We start from the raw sequence: 25,291 nt of genomic DNA on the forward strand, positions 1-25,291 counted from the left end.
ATTTTTTGTGATTGCTAAAACATTAAAACATGGGTTCCTTAGTCCACCACGGACTCTATTTCCTTGAAAGGGGAGACTTTTGCATCACTACAGACAATGTTTGCCTACTGGTTACGTTAACCATTTTGCAAAATATTATGTGAATTTTATTATATTATAGTTGAAATACATGTTCTGACACCTGACAAATAAATAGGTATCCCTTGATTGATCAATGACTTCTTGGATTATATAGTGTCATCATTAGAGTGCGGATCAATATGCACTAAAAAAGTGGAAAATATGCATGCATCTATGCACTAAAAACAAGTAAAATATGCACTCAAATATGCAAATTATGCACTAAAGGAAAAATATAGGCACAAAAGAATTCCTCGAAATACATTTATTTTATAAAATACTACAACACATACTGACCATTGAAGGTAAAGACGAAGTAACAACAGCTTCCATGTCAAGTAAGGTTGCAAAATCTTGTATTACATTGAATTTACTATTTCCAGTTGTTAAACACAATATAACGAAAATCGTTAAGTAGTTTTGAATTTATGTAAATTGCAGTGCACTACAATATATCTCTCTAAATTGGTTAGAGTGGATTTTTTCTGTTAGTATATCCTTGTATGAAGAAAAGCTCCACACTATAACTTGTCACTGGACAATATTTCCATGCAGCTATGTCCTCTGGCGTGAGATCTTGTAATAGTTCTGTTGATTCACCTTGTAGCACAGCTTTCACTTCATACAAAAAATTCAAACCTGGGTTCTTGGAAGTCACTTTATCTGCCTTTTCTGCAATAATTCTCCCCACTGATGTTAGAATGGATACAACTTCTACCTTGACATTTTCTCAAAGAGTGAGAGCTTCTGGTACAAAAACTAACAATTTCCGATAAGTTCCAGACATTTACAATGCAGAAAACGTTGAGAATTGACGACTTTTTAAAATGACCATTCAGTATTTCACGACTGCTTGGGATCCCGAAAAGTCGGGAAGTCATTTTCCGAAGTCAGGATTGGGACGGGAATTTTTTTTCCCCATCCCGGTCCCGACTTCTCGGGATCCCGCACACCTCTACTGCAGGGAAAAAAGTTGAACAGAACACAAAGACATTCCTTCTGTCTCGAGTTGCGTCACAATCGAAGGGAGGGATGCAAAGTGTGCATTTACGAAAGCTCTCCTATAATCCACTGTTTCAGTAAAACAATCTTCGATGATTTTTCCTTCGGCATCTTCACACAATGCAAACTACACTAATTCAACGGAGTACAGACTCTTTATGAGCAAAAATCTCCGTTGCCTTATATAGGCCAAGGAAGAAGGCCAGGGGAGGGAGTGTACGTCTTCTCTGTGTCATTGCCAGGAATGCACAAGGGAGGGGGGACCGTCTGCCCTGCAGCGCATAAACAGAGTTTTTCGAACACCTGTGCTTGAAAATTTTACTCTCAGAAACACTCCACAGACGAAACATTAACCAAGTAAACAAATATATTTAAAAAAAACTATCAATTTAATGATTTTTTCACGTAATATGCATTTATATGCGCTTATGCAGTAAATATGCACGAACACCTTAAATATGCATTTATATGCACTTTACAAAACCTCTACTTCGGTTTGGAATGCTCTGAAACAACTTTAGAACCCGGTTGCATATTAATTAGAGGACCGGAATAAAATATGCAAATATGCAAAATCCGCACTCTATAGTCATCATTAATATTTCATATTAAGTTTCATAGAAAGAAATTGTTTTAATAGGGCGCAAATAATTTTACAGGGTGCCATGGCATTCTCTTTAACATTTTTTTTTCATATGGATCGTTTTGCTCCCAGAGTCGACTTCCACTGCCCCATAGCTATGGCTCTGAACTTGGACTATAAGAAAAGCAGACATTGCGAGTGAAGTGAGCAAGAAAATTTTACGAAATGTATTTTTACTTGTATGAAATTTGAAAGTGCCCTTGGCAGTCTGGAAGAAAAATGCAAGGAACACGTAAAAACTAATTCCATCATGAGTATCCAATTGTCCTGCTATTCTTACATTCTCCTAGTCTTGTTTTTTTACTTCAATCTTTGCTTCCCCTAGAATGGACATCTGTCAAATGTTAGGGGGAAGGGACAATTCCCCCTGCCCCCTGTAGTTACGGCACTGTTTATGAGTGTGTCTTCATCAATTTCATGTCATCACTCATTGTTGCAATTAGCTAGAAGTGGCAGAAAAGCAATGCTAAGTAACAGAAATCAAATATCCACTCCCTCTCTCTACCACATGAATCATTATTACCAAAAGGTAGACTTGGGAAATAAAAATTTAAGCAGTTCCAAGTTCATAGCAACACATCCAAGAAAAACATCCGAACACATTAGGTACCTTCAGTACAAGACTACTCAAAATGTCACAACTGTTCTAGATACTAAAAATTGCAAAATCATTTCCCGAAGTCTGAATTTGGAAGGGAATTTTTTCCCCCAATCCTGATACAACATTATACGGAATCTCATACACCCTAATAAATCACAAAATTAATAAGTGTCTTTGTTATGTTGCTAGAGTAACACATGATATAATTGTAAAGATTAGTGAGAATTCCAGGTAGGAATGTGTTCTGTAGAGTGGCGTGCGGTGATAAATCAGGCAGGGGAACAGGTCACCTGCATTTGCCCCCCCCCCCCCCTCTGCCGCATGGGTGTCTTAATATAATACAGTAGATCAAGTAAAATTCATCCCTTTTTGAAATGAACCAAATAAATATACGATACATATACTGTAATACAAATTGTCAGAAGTGACAAACATGAGGCACATTAAAATTATAAGACAATAATAATTTTAAAGCAAATGTGATATAATATAAAGAAAACATTAAAAATAAAATTGTTGATGCGCAACAAAGAAAAATTTGATAATATAAATTTTTGTGTGATCACAGAAAAAAAAAATAATGTTTTGTCGGAACCTGTTTCATCTCTTTATTCGTAAATTAAGTTGTTTTTTCCATAGAGTTGAGTATTCTTGTAATTCAAACGCCCTCAATGCAATAATGGCACACAGATGGCGGAGTTTTTTCATGACATTCGCTAGATTAGTAGAAGTTGTTAATGTGACAAAACCTCGAACTATTCCAGACTCCCTTCTCAGGATTAAACAAGGACAACAATATAATTTGCCACTTGAAGAATATCCAGTTAATAATTTTACAGAGTTGTAGTAACTCGTTTGAAAATGCCTTGTGTATGATTTCGTTTTAGTTTTTAATTCAGTTAGAATATGTGTTGGTTTCTTGTATTTTCTGCAAAGTTCAATGAACTAAAGGCTTTCGTCCTCTAAAAATTTTAAAATAGATTCGAAAAACCCTAAAATAGGTTCTAAAAATCCTGAAATAGGTCCTAAAAATCTTCAGTTAGGCTCGAAAACAGGGACGGCGACAGGGGTGGGCACGGGTGGGCAAGCGCCCACCCAAAAATTCCTGTGCCCACCCGATTGCCCACCCTATCAAATTCAATAAGTACATATACTTGGATATATATGAATGATTCAATAAATAAGTGTATTCTGGTGTTCATAACATGTACATTTTACTTGTGAATATTATCTATGCTAGAAATGTTCACATATCATCTTCTATAAAGCCAATTTTCTCATTAGAAAGTGAAAGTAATTACCAGAGCTATTGAAACAAAAACTGTGATCAAATGAATACTTCCATGAATAAAAGCAGCTAGTAGGCTTTGGAGGCTCAAAATTTTGCAGGGTATGATCAAGATTAGATCAGAATTTAGGGTAAACTTGAGGACTGCAGCTCCGGGCCTTCACTGGGAAAGACTGCTTTGAAAAGTATCACATAATAAAAAAAAATAGGTACTTCGGATGTGGTAAAAAATATAATAACAAACCACACCATGTAACTTGGCAAGAAGTTATAACTGAAACTGTGTAGAGGGGATTGGAGTGAGGCCTTGGTGCTGTAAGCTTCTTCCTCCACATACGTATATAAATCCCAGCCTGGGTATGGTTAAAATAATCTCCAAATAAAAACATCTCCAGTAACACAATAAATTATTTCGACTTTTTAAATATTATTATTATTATTATTATTATTATTAGAATAATTTAATCAAGAAGACTTAGATGGACAGGCCACGTGACACGAATGGCAGAGGAAATAAAAGTTTACAGGATTCATGTTGGGAAACATGATGGTTAGAGACCAGTAGGAAGGCCAAGACGAAGATGGAGGGACAACGTTGAGATGGACATAAAAGAAATTGGTAAGGATAGGAAAGATTGGATTGATCTTGCCCCGGATAGAAACAGATGGAAGGGTTGTGTTTCTGCAGCCATAAACCTTCGGGTTGCTAGAGAGTATAGTATAGTTTTAATTAGCTCTGCATTGAAATTCCAGAAGTGTACTTCATTTTTATTTAATTACAATTTTTATATACCTGTCATCTTCAAATATCAATATGGTATGCGAAATATCAACTTTATATTCATTCTACTAATAAGAACGAATCACAATAATCAATACAATACCGAAGTGAATACATTTTAATAAATCACTTATGTATGGAAAAAGCTACAGAATTATTCAATTGTAGTGACTGGCTTATCATATTTATCCTCTTTCGACACACAAAGTTTGCCACAGGAATCAGCCGAAAATGTCGACAGAATCTGCAGATGCAGCTGAAGTAAAGAAAAAAAGTTATGTCACGAAGTATCCAGAAGACGATTTTGTTAGTTTGTTTTTAAGCCCTCTTCTATGCTCAGATGGGCTAATCGGGACTAAACCTACAGTTTAACGTGTAGTCCGAACCAGTGTGCATTGTGCTTCCACCAGAAGAGGGGGAGTTCAACACATGACGTCTTCATTATAATGCGACAGCATTTTGCCACTGGGAAAAAAATATACAGAAAGAACTAGCAGCAAACGTGTCATTTTATCACCACAGAAGATGCGTCCATTTTAAGAGGGTGATTGCCTGAGACAAATTGAGACTTTCGGAAAATAACGTCATTGTCCACGGAATTAGATGCCTTGATCCACTAATGAAAAGCTGTGCAATTGAAACTAGTCACCTCAACTTTCTAAGAGGTACGATCTAATGAAACTCCATTTTTGGAAAAGTAAGTCGTGGTTGATTTGTTTTATTTTAAGTCATTTCAATTGTGATTAGATAAAAGTAACGAAGGGGCGAAAACAAATACATTCTGACACTCAAAATACAAACCCTCATAAATTATTACTTTGACAGTGGTTCCAGGCTCCAGGGACTCGTTGCCCTGAAAGAATTAAGTTTCCAGGGTATGCTGTACAGGTTGACATTCTAGTGTATTCGAAATGGTCACGCCATACAACCCAAGTCATCTATAAAAAAAAAAAAGATGAATTATTGCTGTTACGGTGATCAACTTCGATGAATTCCTTGTTTCCTAAATCATTTTGTTACCTCAAAAAAGTTCACGTAACCATACGTGTGTTGTGTATCTTCTCCCGCATTAGATACATGAGAGTTCAGAAAACGAATAGCAACTTAGCTAATAATCTCTTCAATTCTGAACAGATTTTTCAATCTCACTTGTTTATTACATATGAGTGATATTTTGTCAAAATAGCCTTTCATTAGCCTAGGAATACTTCATGGACAATGAACAAAGAATTGGATTTCCGTGTGTGTTTTAAATCATTCTTAATAAGACGTTTGTCCTCCTCCGTAGCCGAGCGGGTTAAGGCGTTCACTCGTCTTGAGATCGTTCGCTGCGGGACGGCCTACGTATAGGGCCGGTGGCAACCCACCATCGTGAGGAAATTGGGGAGCTCCGAATGAGTGAGCGGTAACCCGGTCGAGAAGACCTACATCGGCTGGGGGTTCGACGGGCTGACCACCCGTCACCCAAATACTGGTCTAAGATCTCCGCGCTATAACAGGTGACGGAGGAACAGTGTGGGAGGGAGATCAGCAGTCGGTAGGTAAGCCAAGGTTCTCACGGGCTGTCGTGCTATGGGTTATTATAATAAGACGTTCATTTTAATCCAAACATGCAGTGGCGGCGATTAGGAGGAGCGGGAAGTGGGGGGTGCAGTTCCCCAGCCACATTTTGCCACTTTTTGCTCCCACACTATGGCATCTTTATACGAAGCCTTTTCTATCAAGAAAAAGTATATTGTCCTTGCCCCTTAAATGTTGGCACCCGATCGCCGCTACTACAAACATTCAGATAGATTTGTCAGTTGTACAAACCTTGTAAGCTAAGAAAAGTAATCCCCAAAGGAGTAAGAAAACTCTTTCAGTCAAAAACTCATACGATGAAAATACTATGCTCAGGAACATGTCTTCAATTACGAGAAACTTCACGATTGTCTACCATCGCACTTTCTATCACTGTCGCTCCGGCTCCCGTGGTTAGCACATCACGCTACGACACCAGGGGTCCTGGGTTCGGAATCCTTGCATGGGCAGGGCATGGATGTTTGTGAGTGTTCATTGATCAATTTCATCATATCATCACTCATCCCCATCTTCGCAAATTAGCCAAAAGTGGCACAAAAAGCGAAGTAAAATAAAGCAAATAAATCTACCAATCAAATCAATCTATCATTGTCGCCGAATACATAAAATCAAGTATGTGCCTTGTATTTGCAACACAAGCTTAAACCTAATTCACATTTATTTCACTGTATTAACTTGCATGAAATAATGTGGTTAGAATGTATGGCTGCACATGCTAAACACTTCCTTGAAATAATTGTGTCCATCAGAGACAAAGCGAAAGGAAATGGAACAAGATGGGAGATAGATTAGAAAAGAATAAAGAGGGAAACAGGATAAGGAAAAGGAAAAGATGTAAGAGGAGAATCGGGAGTGTAAAAGAGAGGGTGATACATACGACTTACATACACACATGTACTATATATGGTCTTATATTTATACTGCCCACCCTAATCTATCAATATGGCGCTTCTGCCCACCCAGTCGAAAATTTCTGGCGCCGTCCCTGCTCGAAAAATCCTGAAGTAGGTTAAAAAAAACTTAAAATAGTTCTAAATTTCTGAATACTGCTGATTAGGTATAGTCACCGGCAATGAAAATGGGACACCTATATCCTGAAATACGCACTATCTTGCATAACGTTATGTGTGTTGCCTAACCCTATGGCGATGGCATTGGAAATTTGCTATTAAAATCCACTCATCACCGTATAGTTAGGCACCAATCTGTTTTCATGTTATTAACAGTCAAACTCCGCAATTTTGTCTGTGAGGATCATCTTATATTCTGAAAATCTTTCAACAAAATATAGTGAGTGGTGCAAACTTCAATGCTGAAATGTTAGTTTGCAAGGCGTGAATGCAACATTCGCTTTTTGTCCTGTCACTGCGTGCCTTGAAACTTTGGTCTTGGGTTGGTGGAACAGGTGGATGCAAGCTGTTCCCTGGGAAGCTATTTCCCAGCATTTAGACAAAGGCATTTTCTCAGACGCTTAGACTGTAGAAGATTTTTCCAGTTAGTTATGAATGTCAGACGCAAGTTCTCAACGAGATTAGGAAGTTATAGACTTTCTACACTCAAATGTATCACTTGTGACGCGATTAAACTTCAGCACATAGCGAAAACTGGAAGAAAAGTGAATCCGCAATATTTCTCTGAGGGAACAATTAGAGTGTTCAGCTTCCGTGGTGCCGTGGGGATCGTTTACCTTCATGCGTGGTCGGAAATACTCGGCGTCAGACAGTAGAGGGTGAGAGCCATGATGCGTTGGGGGTAGTTGACGTAAACAAACATCCAGCCACGGTGAAAGATTTTCTTCAGCGTTATTTTGGAAATGTTGATTTCGGGATAAAGAAGTGTTCATATTATGTTAATATAAATAATTTAAATAACTCAAAAGCACGATAAGTAGGAGGGAACGACCTGTTCCATCTGTTTCATGGAGGGACCGCCACTGGTTCTGTATTTCTCACAGGAGTGGCAAAGCAGGCTTTCAGGAGGCAGTTGCCACCCTGCCACCCTATAGCTACGGGCCTGGCTATAAGTAACCTTAAGTATATCAAAACACTTACCATCATGATCTGTAATATACTTAAACTCATAATCGGGAGTGAAATGGATTTCATAGTTAGGTAGTCCAACTTCCTTCGCATTGCCACTTCTAAACATAAGAGGTTTCTCTCTCCAAGAGAATTGCACTGATGTGTTTGGATAGACATCTGCAATCGAACATGAAAAATATAGATTGCAAAATGAAATTTTAAAAAGATAACCATGTAGAGTAGTCAGTACATAATGCCATTATCACATTCCTGGTATACAGGGTGAACAGAAACTATAGGGACAAACTTCAGGAGGTGATTCCTGACAGGTAAAGGAACAAAAAAGTTCATATCAACATATGTCCGGAAATGCATATTTCCCAAGGTAGATGGCACTGAAGAACGACATCATCCTCTCATAACAACACTCACAGTGTGCTTTTTTGTGTTGCAGATTGTGTGATTGGAGCCACGATGAAGCACCATGGTCCATTATTTAGCAAGAACAAGCCGAGATGGTCTTCGTATATGGTCAAGCAGATGGAAACGGTCGAGAGGCCACATGGATTTATCGAGCCATGTACCCGGACAGACAGCACCACCCAAACCACACAACTTTTGCAGCCATTTATTGCGATTGTGTGAGCATGGGTCCTTTCATACATGCGAACATGGATGGCGCCGCGGCACGTGTGTACACCAGATCTGGAGGAACATGTGCTACATGATATTGAGAACCAGCTCCAGGCAAGTGGTCTGCCAGCATGGTGTAAGCCAAGCAACAGTGTTGTGTATCCTGTATGAAAACCGCTACTATCCCTATCACCTGCAACGTGTGCAGGGATTATCACCAGCGGATTTTCCTCCAAGGGAATAGTTTTGTCCCTGGTTTTTGCAACACGCCACCACCATATTGGGATTTCTGTCATCAGTCCTCTTCACTGATGAAGCGACCTTTGGTATAGATGGCATCATAAATCTACACAATTGTCATCTGTTGGCTACAGCCAATCCTCGGGGAATGTTGAATCATCTCATCAGCAATGCTTCAGCATATATGTTTGTGCAGGGATTATTGGCGACCACCCACTTGGACCATTTGTTCTACCATAACGCCTTAACGGACAGACGTATCTGGATTTCCTGCAGAACACTCTGGCTCTTTTGCTTCAGAATGTGCCTTTGGCACTGCAACAGATAATGTGGCTGATGCATGATGGAGCGCTAGCCCACTTTTACATTATTGTTCGTCAACACCTCAACAACATCTTCCCCAGAAGATGGATCGGACGAGGAGGCCCTGTGGCATGGCCTGCTCGATCACCGAACTTAAACACCCTTGATTTTTACTTGTGGAGGCATCTGAAAAGTGTTGTGTATGCTTAGCCAATTCCTGATGTGCAGACACTTGAACACCATTTCAGTGTAGCCTGTGATGCTATTCGGGTACAGGCTGGAACATTCAAACGAGAGAGGCAATCCATGATGCAACATGTGGATGCTTGCATTGCATCCCATGGAGGCCACTTTGAACACCTGTTGGAACATGGATGAAAGTCATGCCATGTCATGTGTACCAGTACTAATTGCTTTATTGCAGACTCACCGTCCATTTCCGGACATATGTTGATATGAACTTCTATGTTCCTTTACCTGTCAGAAATCACCTCCTGAAGTTTGTCCCTATAGTTTCTGTTCACCCGTTACTTTTGGAAGCATAGTAACAGCAAAACTGTTACTTTTGGCAGTAATTGGTTACTTTTGGAAGCATAATAACAGCAAAACCGTTACTTTTGGCAGTAAACTGTCCCTTTTGGAAGCATAATAACAGCAAAACCGTTACTTTTGGCAGTAAACTGTCCCTTTTGGAAGCATAATAACAGCAAAACCGTATATCTGTAATATACTTCAAGAGAGGTTCTCATACATAATAGTGTGGCATTCAAAGTAAAAGTTAGTTATACACAAATACAAGAGGTAATGTAGTGTAAAGTATACATTATGTTGTACTGTATCAAGCTTATTTATGGAAAAGACATAGTACAATAGGTAGTCACCTAAGGAAATTATAATGTTAATATAAATTGAAAAACAATTCAAGGCTAGCACAATAACAAATAAAGTGTTTTGGTTGTAGTTGACACATAAGCAATTATTCTTTCAGTGACATGACCAAAGGCATGAAATGTTTGACAAAATCATAAATGTTCACATTTTGAAGGTGAATAAATCTTATCTAGCTATCTACGAAGAAGAAGAAGAAGAAAATATCACCTTCCTTTACGAAACTTGTGGGTAAATTGACATATTCTTTCTTCAAAATTTCCTTGACTGAGTTCAAGAATGAAAGTATAGTTTTAAAATGGCATGCTCGAATGATTTGAAAAGATGATGCAAAGGAATAAATATTTAGAAGAATACAAATACAGACTTTAAAAGCTACTTACAACTTGCAAAATCCATTGAGCACCTTTGGACATCACGAGGATATGACTGGAAGTCCATGTCACAACTTACAGTTACTGTTAACCTATGGAAGAAGAGAGGGAATAAAATTTAAAACCAAGATTTACATATATAAAATGTACACACAGTGATCTGAATATCATCAGACACAAATGCCGGTTGTAAATTACAAATTTCAAGTATGCAACTATTTTGTAACAAATGATCAAACTGGAAATTCCTAACTGCTGATGCTTGACTTGGTTTACCACAGCCATTTTTATTTACTGTATTTATTTATTAGATGTATTAGATTAATTACATGTAATAGAAATGAAACACCAATGCAGCCATGCAAAAACAAAAAAGAAGTCTGACACGTTCAAATTTTCTAGCCATTTCTATATTGTTCATAAAATCTTAATTTTTACCTAAAATTGGACCTAGAATTCTCCGCACCAAGGGGAATTTTCCTTCACATAGCAACACTGCCAAGCATGGCACAGAAAGCAGGAAGAAACAAACTCTCTTCTCTTGCCACCCTACTGAAAATTCTGTCTACTGTTTTCAGTAGATCAATGGGTGTTTTGAAACATCTACTGTTTTCAGTAGCTTACTGTATTGCTACTGTCTTCTACTGTTTTGTACTGTTTTTGGTAGTCCCTCCTAAAGTAAGATGGGAAGGGATAAGGTCAATATATTTGAGCGAAGACAGTTTTATCAAAATTTGCTTTACCACTTCAACCTGCACCCTTTTCCTTGTTTGATACAACTTGACATGGCATGGTGGTGATTTGTGCCTAAGGAAAGCCTGAAGAAGGGGTGGTAAGAACCCCAAAAGTTGCATTTTTCGACGGATGATACTCACTGCCCAGATAGCACGTAAGTTAAGTGCAAGTTTGCACTTGATTTGCATTTGTCTTGCGAGACTTGCTTGGCACTTCAAGTTGAATGCAAGTTCACTGTAAGTGTGCAGGAACCATGAGTTTGCATTTTAAGTGAATATAAGTTTGCAGCAGGTGTATAAGTGACAATTTGCCTGATACTTGCGTATCACACTTGCAGCAAGCCTGGAGTTCAAGTCGTCATTAGAACGTATTGCGTACTCCGAAGGGTGCAACATTTTTACATTTTAGCTATCATTGATGCTTCTTGGCTCAACGCAGAGGTATCTCTCAGCAAGGGGGCCGACAGAAGGGGACCAGGGGGGCACTTACCCCTTTGGAGATATCTGGAAAAATTTCATGGAATTCGAATGGTTAAATTGAAGCGATATTTAATCAAAATAATTTTGTTTTCTGTGATTTACAGGCTGTAAAGTTTCAGTAATTTGCTACCATGTCCTACAAAATCTTGGGAGACTGTTTTCAGCTGTTATTAGAATCATGTTCACTGCTGTAATGGCATTGGGAAGGGATTTTTTTTATATAATTCTGATTTCCGGTATTGAGAAAATCTCCATTTCCCCGACTAGGTCGTAAATTTTTCGAAATTTCCCAACACTGTGAAAATCTAGAATTGACTTTCCCCCCAAAGTGATTGATTTTTCACATCTGCAATAAAAATTGGCCATTTAAAGAAATTCCAGACCTTTTAAGTGCAGAAACTACGCAAGATTTGGTCACTGTTATATATGATAATTTGGAATTTCTCGACTGTTCGGAATCCCGAACACAGATTCTCGATCTCGCCCCCTCGTTTTGAGGGTGCTGTGATCAGCACCACGCTCCGACCGCCTTTACTCCCTCTCCCAGGGTTGCTCGTTTACCCCGTTACCCATTTATTGTTATTTAACATTTACTCGGCCAATGGGTCACATGTAACCCATAGAAAATATAGGCGTAGTTGGCCAATGGGTCACTGGTGCAGGAATCAAAACACAAAAGGCAATAAGAGGGGTTGGGTGGGCCGCGGCCGCAACTTTCAATGAAAAAATCATAAAAATAAAGGGAGCTTGCCCTCTCTTCCCCGCTATTTTTGGAAGGGGACGCAAACTTTAGCCTTATTTTCAAAGAATCGTCCTTTCTCAACCGAAAGAAAGTCATTTCACGTTCCTGGGTGAATTACATTATAGAATACGTGTAAAGAGTTCCCATTTTTATGATTTTTTCATTGAAAGTTGGGGGCCGCGGCCCAATCAACCCCTCTTATTGGCTTTGGCGTTTTGATTTCTCCACGGTTGAATGCCCTGTTGTTCTAGATACAAAGCAAAAGTTACCCGAAGTAGATTGGTCAAATAGTCTACGAGTTATAACATTTTTTGTCAAATAAGTGTACGAATTTAAAATTCGCGCCAAAAGGTCTCGGCGAAACCGAAAAAATGTTATAACTCGTAGATTATTTGACCAATCTACTTCGGGTAACTTTTGTTTTGCAGCTAAAACATCAGGGCATGCAACCGTTCAGGAATCAAAACGCCAAGGCCAATAAGAGGGGTTGGGTGGGCCGCGGCCCACAACTTCCAATGAAAAATTCATACAAATAGGGAGTTTGCCACTCTTTCCCCGCTATTTTGGGAAGGAGAGGTAAACTTTAGCCTTATTTTCAAAGAATGGTCCTTTTTAAACCGAATGAAAGTCATTTCATGTTCCTGGGTGCATTACATTATCGAATATGTGAAAAAACTCCCCATTTTTATGATTTTTTTCATTGAAAGTTGGAGGCCGCGGCCCACTTAACCCCTCTTATTGGCTTTGGCGTTTTGATTCCTGCACGACGGCACAGATGATTGGAGTACTATTTTTATATATACTATTCAGATTCTCGTTAAAAGAATATAGGTTAACCCATAATGAAATTAATATGTTATATAGAGGGCCTCCCCGATGGCGCAGTGGTAGCGTCGTCGCCTTGTAATCAAGGGGTCCCGGGTTCGATACCCGGTGGAGGCACAAGTGGCTCGGATCCCACCTTAAACTTTAGGTCCAGTCCCGATTAGCCTTACTGTGCATAAAGTGGACTTAAAACACTAACTCAAAAATATGCTAAAGATTTATTTGTCATGTAAAATTGGTCATTACTGAAACAAGAATGTATTTGTCATGTAGAATTGCTCATTAATGAAAGATGATTGCAAAAGTACGCACACGGTTTCTTTTGTTTTGTGATGGCGACATAATCACAAGTACTTCAAACAAAAATCTTTCGTGTGGTTTATCAAGCCGATTAAACGAGAAAGAGAAGAATTTTGTGACCACTAAGGTAAGTAAATAATTATACAATTCATAAGTAATAATTAAAACTGGTTTAAAACAATTCAGTAAAAACGCACACCTATGTGAGATACGAAACAATACCGTATATATTTTCACAATACTCTTAGCATTGTCTGGGAAAATGACAGAAATGATAATAAAAAATAATATTGCATTTATTTAGCGGGCGAGGTTCTTTTATGGCTTTTTTTTTTGTTAAGTCAAGTAGTTAGATTAGATTGCTCTTAAAAAGAAAAGGAAAAAAATCAGCTGGATTTGTACGCATGGCTTAGATAATGCAGTTAAAATCTGAGACTTTTTAAATTTCAACGGTGTTCATTATATATAAAGTGATTTCATTCGAGATTAATGATGGTAAGAATTGGGTCTCACTGGAGAACATGTTCCTCTACGTAGACGAACAAAATTTATATTCCCTGAAAGTACGTACATTTTGCTTCCATTTTCCGGTGTTATTTTTCCGATTAGTATTATATTTTTGTGCGAAAAAATGTTTTTCCTGCTACTAAAAGCAATGCATTTCTCGGCTCATTTCTCCATTCGTTCGTGTCCATATTGTTTACGCATAGTTTCTTTCATTATTTGAGACGAGGAATGCCTACAAGGTTAGGCCTGTTAGTTAGGTTCCAATAGCATAAATACAATGAAAAATGTTTTTCACGCTACTAAAAGCTATGCATTTCTCCATTCGTTCGCGTCCATATTGTTTACACACAGTTTTTTTCATTATTTCGACGAGGAATGCCTACAACGTTAGGTTAGGTTTTGTTAGCATAAATACAATGACAAATTATTATTTAGGCTAATAGAATTAACCTAGCTACCTAACAACGTAGGCATTTTTTTTGCTTTCACTACATTTGTGCAGTGCCACGATTTCAAGAGCGCCCATCCTGAACTCTTATTTCTTGTTTTTTTTTTTGTTTTTTTTTCGAAAATTACACATTTCCGCATCTTGAAAGTTACTTTTCCTGATTAATAACTTCAAACCATTACCATAGAATTAGGAATCGCTTTCCTCCTAAGCAGCCCATATTCTGCAGTCTTACCTTTTTTTTACACAATTGGATTCCTATTTATGTCTGGTAACACTTGCTTTGGAATATGAGTGATAACTTATTCCATGCTTTCTGAAGAACGATTTTTTGGTAAATGTATGTTATATCGGAGACACACTTCTTCATTTTTACAGAAGAAAACACTTACGGAAATGAGTTTCTGTAGCATTTTGAAAGTTTTTGGGGCTAGAGTCTAGTTTACGTCCTTCTTGTCCACTCCTTCTTACCCGTTTACGTCTTTCTTTGCGCACTCCTTCTTGCTCGTTTACAAAACCGTGCTAGCAGACAGCCGGCGCTCCGGCATCCGTAGAGTAAGTTAGTTTTTCGTTTTACACTTTGTCACTAACCATTCACGGGAACAGGTATGCCTACGAGGTTAGGTTAGGCCTGTTAGGTTAGGTTCCATTAGCACTCATTTCACCCCTAAATATGTGCTTCATCATCGAAAAATGTCCTCAGTACGTTCAATCACGCATATCCGGACAACATCGGTTTTTCTCGATTTTCTCCTCCAGGAAATTTTTCCTCGCCTTGGGAATTACTTTTTTGAATTCCTTATAAAATAACCTTTCCAACGATATATGACATGTATTTCTTAGGAAAAGGACGTAAACTAGACTCTTACCGTTCTTGGAGGTATTTTCTCACCGTAGAATGCTGCACAACAAGAAATAAGCACTTTTGATATAATAAACTTGCATTTTGTGCAAAGCAACAACATTATGCCATTGTTTCCATTATGTACCTGCAGATGGCCGAGTGTCGGAAGTCATGCAGTCTCGCCAGTGTTTCCAAACGTGCCTTTTTTTTACGAGAATTTTTTTTAACTATGCTTACCTAACCCAACCTAACCTAACCTTACCTTGCTGGAAATGGTCTGTGGGGCTATCCGTCAATAGTTCGTGGGGCTATCGTGAACGGTTTTTGGGGCTATCCATCAATGGTTCTTGGGGCTAGCCGTCAATGGTTTGTGGGGCTATCATGAATGGTCTTTGGGGCTATCCGTCAATGGTTCGTGGGGCTATCGTGAATGATTTTTGGGGCTATCCGTCAATGGTTTGTGATGACATAATGAACACGAAAGTTAAGAAGGTGGAAACACTGCATACCCACCCCAAATCGACAAAACACAAGCCCGACGCGCAATGATCCACAGCTGTGTGAGCCATATTGTATGTTCTGCAACGGAAGAAAGGAACCAAAAGAATTACTCGTATTGTGAAAATCGTAGTTATTTTCATGTAAAAAGCATAATGGCACCTTCAACTATGGTACGCAATACACAATTGGTAAGTACGAACCATCCGAAACACAAAATATCTGATTTTAATGTGTCTCCGATATAACAGACATTTACCCAATTTTTTTTTTGCTTCCGTATACTCCTATGTGATTGTTTGTGAACAGATATTCACTTAATGTAAGCTTGGATACGGGCTACCACTACCATGCGTTGGGGACAGAGCTATGATGCTTTCGTTGCTAAGTTAGGCATGTTAAGTTTAGGGCTCTAACATTCACAAACCGTCTCTAAATGCTTTCTTTGTTAGGCTAGGTGAGTCAGGTTTATGGCTTTTAGAATTAAATGACATCACTAAATGCTTCCAATGCATGCTCATGTGACATCTGGTCTCAAGCACGAACCCCCTTTGAGCCTCACATGGAAATCAGCCACAAATGTGTCCAGTATTTTAAGGCACTTCTTAATACTTCTATAAAATTTGGGAACATCGTTAAACATTTAGTACCGTTACCAAATTACTTTACAAGTTCGTTGTGAGAAAAACTTAAGTATTTCAGAATTCATTTTAACCCTCAAACTCCATTATTTCCATGCACCAGAAACTTCATATTTTTTTTTGAAACCAATCAAATTTTATGCGAGAAATAAATTCAAATGTTATAGAAGGAGCTGGTGACCAAATGTCCACTCTCGAAAATTACGTCTCTTATTATTTTAATAGGTCCATTTTTATGCTTTACACAACATAAATTTAGTGACATGTCTGTTTTGTGTATATTTTGTCTTAACATTAAAGTTGTGTACAGAGGCCTAATTTTTATCTTGATAGATTTAATGCCACTATTGAAATGAGGAACGGACAAATATTGAGCTTCAAAAATAATTGTTTGATGTGAATCTCACTGCATCACCTCCATCGGGATTCTAAGTCTAGACTCTTTGATTACAAGATAATAGTCACAACCAAGTTTTTTCTAACTGTCACTGTTTGGTAATATAAGAGTAACTGTACCTCATTATATTTAATCTGTACTAACTAATTCTTGATTCTTTTGCAGGTGACAGATAGCTTTCCACTGGAAATGAAATTAGTCAACCTTTTTCCTGTGAGTATAATAGTTTTTGTCCTTTGCTTTAACCTTATATTTCTGGTGATACATGAAATATTTTGGCTTTCTAATATCTGTGCAACCATTTGCAATGACAGTAGCCTTCATGATCACAAGAATTATCCAGATTTACTGTGAAAACCATATTTTCAAAATTAACTCAAACTGATTCCATGTCATGCACTTTATTGTAACCATGCAAATGGAAAATGGTTAATATTGACAGTAAAAAAAATGTTTTTGATCTTTGTCAGTTTTTTGCAAAGCTGGTCTGTAAAGTCAGATTTTTTTGTGTTTTTCACTGCTATTTGTAATATGCGATATCGCCCGAACGGATTTCTTCAAATATACAGGAGAAACTACGTACTGAAATCAGTTTCTGTAGCATTGTCGAAGTTCTTCGAGGTATTTTCTTTCGCGGAAACTGAAAAGTTCACCATAGAATGCTGTAGAACAAGAAATAATCACTTATGTAAAGAACTTGCATTTTCTGTAAAGCGACATTATGCTGTTGTTTCCATTATGTACCTGCAGATTGCGCAAGCGTCTCGCCAGTGTTTCCAAACGTGCCTTTTTTTTTACGAGAATTTTTTTTTCTTTTTTTAACTACGCTTACCTAACCTAACCTAGCCGGAAATGAATGTTCCGTGGGGCTATTGTGATTGGTTTTTGGGGCTATCCATCAATGGTTCGTGGGCCTCTCTGTCAATGGCCAGGAAAATGACATATTTTTGAGTATCATTGAAATAAAATTTTATTCATCCTAACCTATTTATGGTATATTGTATATACAGTCATGGACACTTCTGGGTTATAACAATTCCATTAACTTTCAATGGAATCGTTACAACCCACAAGTGTCCATGACTGTGCAAAGTAACCTTGTTATAGAGACATTTTAGGGCATTGACCTGTTGTAACTCCTAAAAAAATTGAATATGATAATTTATGTGCAATGTTTTCTTTCTTCTTCTTTTTCATACCAAGTAACTTTTAAGTACTGTTGTGTCAGGGCTGAAGTGTACTGAAGTGTCCCTAAATAATTTAGGTTTAATTTTGTTCGTAAAGTATTGAGTATTTTTTTCAAGAAACACAAAATGTTATTGTTCCAGGTGCATGCAGGACACTAGCAGTAGTATTGCAAGGGATGAGAACGTGTGGAGAAACCAGGCCAAAACGCACCAAAATAGTGAGTAAGTAGATTTACATTTCTTTTCTGGTTTTATATTCAATAAATACAGAATGTTGAATACATTGTTTTTGACAAACGCGAAATGTTAAATTTAAAAATCGGCTTGGCAGGCACTGTCCTTCTGAGCACTGGACACTAATTAGTGTAATTCAAATTGTTAAGTATTGTCTGAGTTCTTATCTTGGCAGGAACTGATAGAAGTTATGCAGAGAAACTGTTATCTTTTCATACATATACAGGAGTCCCGGGTTCGAATCCTGGCCTGGGCATGGATATTTGTGAATGTCCATTCATCAATTTCATCATTCATCTCCATGTAAATGTCCTATTTATATATTCAGACATGATCTATTGGAGTTGTAATTATATTAACAACAATAGCAACTGCATTTGTCGGATATGCACAAAACTCTACAAGACACCAATGAAGGTAGAGAACCTTAGGGTTTTAAAAGCAATTTTAGATTTTAACACCAAAATAGCATTTTATATTTGATTTTGGTAAAAACTATGTTTGGTTTTTTTTTTTTAAAAAAAATTATTATTAACCCACAAGTACTATGGATGTCAATAATCACACAACTAGTATGGAGCGGTCTGTCAGACTGCTGTTTTGATTTTGATCTGTAAATTACCTGTTTTACTATTCTCAATTTCTGACGTGTTTTACGTTACTTTACATGGTTACAGAAGACTATTTTAAAGCAGCTTTCATTTATTATTTTATAGTTAAAGAAATATAAGTTAATTTATGCAATGAGGAAGAAAATGGGCCAAAAATTGTAACAGTTGTGTTGGGGAAGGGGAGGGGGGAAATTCCAAATTCTTAAAATGTCTATATTTTATCTTGTCAGAAAAGCAGGAGTTCAAAGTTATATGTAATATTTTGCTGAAATTAAAAATTAGTAACGAGCCATTAGAAGGAGAACGTTAAAAAAACAAAAAAAAACTACTATTGTATGTCTGTCAGACAGTTCACCCAAAATATAATTCAATAAGACTTCGACAGACAAAGGCAAGTGTTCATTTATAGTTGGAGGGGTGTGAGAAATAAGCTAAAAGAGAAATTCAGAGCACTGTGCGAGACGGTAGGTAAGGGTCTTCATTAACATGCTTTATTCCAACTGTGGTGCTCAGAAATGTTACTTTTATTTTAATTCGTGGATTCTAGCTACCAAAGAAATTATTCTGATAGAAAACAATTTTTGACAAAAATATGTTGTAGTTTACAAACAGAAGTAACAATTATATGCTCATGCTTGTATGTGTATGTATTGGGGTCTCTAGTATCCAAGTATATTGTTTCAATGATAATATTATCACTCTATGAAGCCAGAGAACCGGGGTTCTAATCTCAGCCGGGACATGGATGTTCGTTGTGAGTGTCTCTTAACCAATTTTATCATATCATCAACATTCGCATCTTCATGATTAGCCAAAACTGGCAGAAATGTGAAGTAAAAAAAAAAAGATTAACACCGCCTAGTAAAAAAAGGTTCAAGGTTGGATTCCTTGAGAGGATGCATGGTAGTTGAGATATACCTTTATATGGAATGTTTAGTATCATTGCTCTATGTGTGTGTGTGTAAAATCAGCTTAAAAGAACAAAGAATATGTCGCATTTTATAATACATTGAAAACTGTCACATGTAATCAAAAAAATTAGGAATTCTTGCAATGTTGAAGTAATGAAGTATTGATAATGTCACACCTCTGGAGTACACTGTAAATTCAGCTGTACCCAGAAATGTATTTTTGTGTGTGTTTTTGTTAAAGAAAATAGTTTTGGAGTAATGGAACTTGAATTGATGCCACGAATCTTATTTTTTCCACCATTTTTTATTTCAGAGAAATGAAGCTGGAAGCGCACATAGACACAACAGGAATTGATGGAAGAGCCTGACTAAGGACCCCTTACAAGACTGAATGAATACATGATCTGTAAAAACATGAGAAATATAAATAATAAGTTGAAACTACACATGTGGTATTTTTCTTTTATGCCTACTTACAAGCTACAGGTGAAATTTATTAACTGCAATTTTATTATAAAATGAACGAATGCCACATCTATAACACTACATCCACTTTCACCTTGATCAAATTACAATAATCTGTTTACAACCGCAGGCTGCAAATGTAGTAAAGTCTTGTCCAATATAATTTTGGGGGAAGCGCATTGCTGGATTTGGGTGTAAACTCAAAATTAATATATTTAACTAGAAATTCACTTTCCCTTTGACGAGAGATTTATTCATACTTCTCTGACTAATTAGTCCATATCTTTTGTTTCTTTTTTTTAAAAAAATAGTTCAAGTATTTTCCATGTGTTTAGCTATTTTATTTTCTGCAGCAAATTTATGTATTTTTATTGGAGACTATTAATTAGTTTGATGTGTGCATAAGAATTACAAAATAGTTTGTATATGCTTCATGTACATTCAATGGCATTGAATTTAGTTTTAGACAATTTTTTTTGTGTCTTTTTTGCATTTTTCTTCATGTTACTCATTTTATCAATTAGTAGTTAGTGTCAATTTTACATATCATTCATCCTTAGATTTGGAAATATTGGTTAAAAATGTGACTACTTGGTTCTGTGGTGGGAATATTTACCCTACTGCATGTAGTGGGTCTGAATTAGATGAAGGGCTAGTAGGAAAAAATGGTGTAGTAGAGAAAATTATATCAATAGTTACACACACACATCAGAAACCACATTTTCTAATAAGTATGTGTAACTATTGGTTTAATTTTCTCTGACACCATTTTTTCCTACTACTATTTCTTTATCTTATTCGGACCCACCACCTGCTGGTGTTAGTTGCTCAGCAAGATTGTGGTCAACTTGCTGCAAGTTTCAACACCTGCCTTGCAAGTTTCAGGTTAACTTCCAGCAAGCCTCGGATCTTTAACACCTACTTTGCAAGTTTCAGGTTAACTTGTAGCAAGCCTTTGAGACTTTAACACCTGCCTTACAAGTTTCATGTTAACTTGCAGCAAGCCTTGAGACTTATCGTGCAAGTTAGCTGCAGGTTACAGTTAGAACTTACTGCAATTTCAAATGTTGGTAATTAGTACCTTTGCTTTCAATTTGCTGCAAATTTACAGACTTGCTCTGAAATTTTCCTGCAAGTTCCCGTTACTTGCATTGCAAACTTAATGTGGATTTGAGGTAAGTCTACCTTGCTATCTGGGTGGTCATAAGTAATTTAGGTTTTATATGTTTTTTATATTTTTATTAATATAAAAATATTTTAACATTTGCTAAAAGTGAGTAATTCGCACAATGCAAAATTTGAAAGTCCCTCCTATCTGAAGTATTCGAACTGTACTCCTAATGTTTTCAGTAATATAATTGTACAACTAACATCTTTTATTTTGTTCAGTATATTGCTGTCTGAAAACAGTACTCCTTGTAAGTAATGAAAATTTTCTTATCTATACAAATGAAAATGTAATGGAAAAATTGTATAAACAACTAAAATAAATATATGGTAATGCATGTGGAACTTGCTACTTAGGAATGCATTCACACAACAAAAAAATCAAGTGTAGTGAACACGTTTTTAAGTGTGTAGCTTCATTGTGGTTAACACAATATTTAAATCAGCAATCATTATTTATATATGTATGCATGTAACGTTTGGCAACATGTAAGGGTAGGCAACTTTCAATCTGGTCTGTTTTGGATTCTGTTTCGGGTGCTATATTCACATGCGTGAAACGTTCAGGCTGGTTTGTATCAGGCTAACTTAACATAAGTCTTAGATGTTCAGTAGATCTACAATAGGATTTCAGTACATTTCACAGTACACAGTAGAAGACATTTGAAAACAGCAGAATTTGTCTACTGAAAATAGTAGAAATTTCCAGCAGGGGCAACAGTGAACTGACTCTACAAGGCTGCATGTTTTCAAATAACTACTCACTTCGGCTCCCTCGCCCTCCCTGCGTGCAATCAATGAGGAAACTCACTCATCAGAAAGCTGTGATGGAGAATGGTCAGGAGTGTACACATACCAGTCTTTAAGTTCTCTAAGAAATTTACTTAAATTTTGGTTTAGAAGCTTGTTTTAATAGTTTGCGAGCAATTAGCTAAATCCATAAAAATATATGAAAAAATTGGTTTACTGGCAGTAAACACAGTAACATGTAGAATATGTCATTGTCTGTAAAATAACTAAATGCAACTACTTACATGAATTTGTAACGCAGTTTCTTGCTCTTAGTGAACACTTTTAGTGAAATCAGAGGAAGAGATAAACTGTATTTCTCAGCCTTGGCAAGTTGAATTAAATTCAGGTCAGGACTCCAAATTTTGTCCAGGTACTCAGGAGATAATGGTATAGCTTTCTTGGTTGCATTGCCTATGAGTATTCTAGGCTCTTTCCAGTACAGCCTTATTATAATATCCAGACTGATTTCCTACAAATAAAAAGTAATTTTATGCTGCGGATGAAGAAGTATGAAATTTTAAGTGATACTGAGAAAGGATCAATATGAAAGTTTTCTGTACTGATAACCAATATGTGTGTCTATGTTGGCTACACCACAAATTTACACAATGGAGACAAGTAAACAATATAGGGACGAGTCAGAGCTTAACAATGGACTTCATACAAATGACATGGAATTGTGTTTCAATTGTTGAAAAACAGTGTTTGGAAGTAACTATTTTCTTGAAACAGAATTACAAGTAACAGTTACTTTAGGAGGAATTCTAACTGTAACAATCTACTTTTTAAAGTAATTAACTGTGATGTGATCATTGTTACTATTTTGCAATAGAAATCAGTTACTTTAAGACATTAAAATGTGCAATGCCGAGGAAGTGCTAATTTGACAACTCTGTCTCAAGTATCTTCTCTGGATGCTAAGGTGGAAGGATATTTGTGAAATCTTCTAAGACAATCAACATCGAGTCCGTTTCTTGCTAAATTTAGAACATCCATGCTTAATTACAATTTGTAATTTCTAATTGCATGAAAGATTTCAGAGTTTTGAGTGGATTGTTGATTTCATTTGGGATGTGTTATTCAAGTAAAGAAAAATGAATGATTATTCAAGAAAAGTCCTTGTTCCGTCATTTTCATTTGTTGCAATATTATAAATATGTGAGGACTTATATTATGTACTAGAAACACAATAAAACACGTTCGTCTTCATATACGTATTTATTTTATTACAATTAATGATCACTAATTGTATGTAATTTTATTGCAAGAAAAATTTCCAGCAGGAAGTAACTAAGAGTAACTTACAATTACTTTTCAAGTACCAGTAACTGTAACTGACTTACTTTTTAAAATGAGTAACTGTAACTCAGTTTTATTTTCTTTTAATTTTTTAAAATTGTACTGATACTGTTTCAAGTAACATAATTATACAGCTAACGTCTTTTATTGTTTTCAGTATATTGATATATGAGAAGAGCAGTGGCGTAGCGTGATTCTATGAAAGGTGTAAGACTTCCTTAGATAAACATGACCTGAATATTGGATAAAGAAAACCCAAAGACATTTTAACTAAATCAAATCTATTTAAATTCAGACGTACATACGAGAGGGCTATTTCGTAAATACCGCTGGTATACGTTTCTACCAGATTGCAGCTCACAACAGACAGTGATGATAGCTTCAAAACACAAAAAAGAATTCTAGAAGTAATGCCTACTAGGGATGGACGATATCGTAAATTTGATATCGCGTTATATCGTTAAGAAAATATCGTCATAGACGATACGATCGGATATTTTTTCGTTTCGTGGTATCGGCGATATATCGTGGAGACGATATATATATCGCCAAATATCGTGACGATATTTACACGCGAATGTCAAAGACGAAAAGTGTTATTTTAAAACAGATTCAACTACACACACTTGTTCACAACAGCAACCACACACTCATTTTCACTCACTCTTGAACTTGTGCAATTATTTTCCATGTTGCACAAAATACCGTAATGGCTGGCTAATAAAAATACTGAATCCTCTCCCTCTCTCTCGCGCGTGTCTATTACAAGCGTCTGCTCTGCTAAATGCGTAACGAACTGTGAGTAAGGCGCCTTACATGTGTCTGAGAATCGGGGCGCCCTGTCATTGGTTGAGAAGATACTACGTAAGCAAACACACCCGCCACGGGCGAATCCAAATAATTTCTTCTATTCACCAGGCGCGGTTGGCCCTATAGCGCACAGGATCAGTGAACCCCCAGTAATATACGATAATCACCTCGAGAATGAACAATGAACAATGTCTTTAAATTTTCACATTTTTTCGCTAAAAATTCTACACAATAAGTCATGTATTTGTGCCCGTAACACGGCGAACTCTCTTGCTGAGAAGAAGAAACCGCGAATCGGCCGCCCTGATACAGACCCTCAGTTGAACCCCCACAGGACAGCTCGTGCCATTGTGAAAGCTTCGTGCGGGAGCAGAAGCGCGAGGAGGGTATAGGACAAAATACATGGGAGATGAGATTCCAGAACCTATGTCTCTACCCAACGGTCATGCGCAGTTCGTTCTCTCGCAGAAGCCGCGGGACAAGGCTCTTTTCTCGCTGCTTCCTCCCTTCCAGTGTTGCTGTGTGCGGTTCAAGTTTGAAGCGCACACATTACATATTCAATCTTCTCTTGTAACTTCTTGGAATAAATGCAAGATTGTGTCAGAGATGGATGAGTGGAAACAAATAGAAGCTGGAATTAGATGCGATGAATTAAAATAAAGGAGATACATTACCAAAATACCTTGTGCATGCATTCAGAGGTTTTTCCTTAAAGGTGGAAACACTTCGGGTTCGCGAAAGAGAAAGAATGGCGCGAAGACGTGACTCGCTGTCGCTCGGTGTCAAAGTCTCAAGTTTTTTAGTTTTTGAAGTGCTTGGATACTTGTTGGAAAGTATTAAGTGATGCTGCGAGTGAAACGAGGGATGGACTTTACCTAGGTTATGTCATTTGATGCAGTGTAGGCGTTGCTGTCCGCGCAGGTA

The 25,291-nt window shown here is 37.1% G+C and overlaps 1 protein-coding gene and 1 long non-coding RNA gene across 2 annotated transcripts in view; one reads left to right on the top strand and one right to left on the bottom strand.

Moving 5' to 3' along the window:
• The window catches only part of LOC145999578 (gamma-aminobutyric acid receptor subunit pi-like), an 85,952-nt gene that overhangs the window by 15,264 nt on the left and 45,397 nt on the right, over positions 1 to 25,291 (bottom strand). The window contains exons 4-6 of the mRNA XM_083136604.1: positions 22,501 to 22,727; positions 10,485 to 10,567; positions 8,068 to 8,214 (exon numbers count right to left, since the gene is read on the bottom strand). Of these exons, the coding sequence (XP_082992730.1) occupies positions 8,068 to 8,214; positions 10,485 to 10,567; positions 22,501 to 22,727 (457 nt within the window). The remainder of the gene's footprint in view (positions 1 to 8,067; positions 8,215 to 10,484; positions 10,568 to 22,500; positions 22,728 to 25,291) is intronic.
• Positions 13,549 to 18,350, top strand: LOC145999498 (uncharacterized). Its single transcript, XR_014443403.1, has 3 exons — positions 13,549 to 13,683; positions 17,057 to 17,104; positions 18,220 to 18,350. It is a non-coding gene; the product is annotated as an uncharacterized LOC145999498 (long non-coding RNA).

The sequence above is a fragment of the Lepisma saccharinum genome, chromosome 15, assembly GCF_977018435.1.
Source record: "Lepisma saccharinum chromosome 15, izLepSacc3.1, whole genome shotgun sequence".
NCBI classification, from domain to species: Eukaryota; Metazoa; Arthropoda; class Insecta; order Zygentoma; family Lepismatidae; genus Lepisma; species Lepisma saccharinum.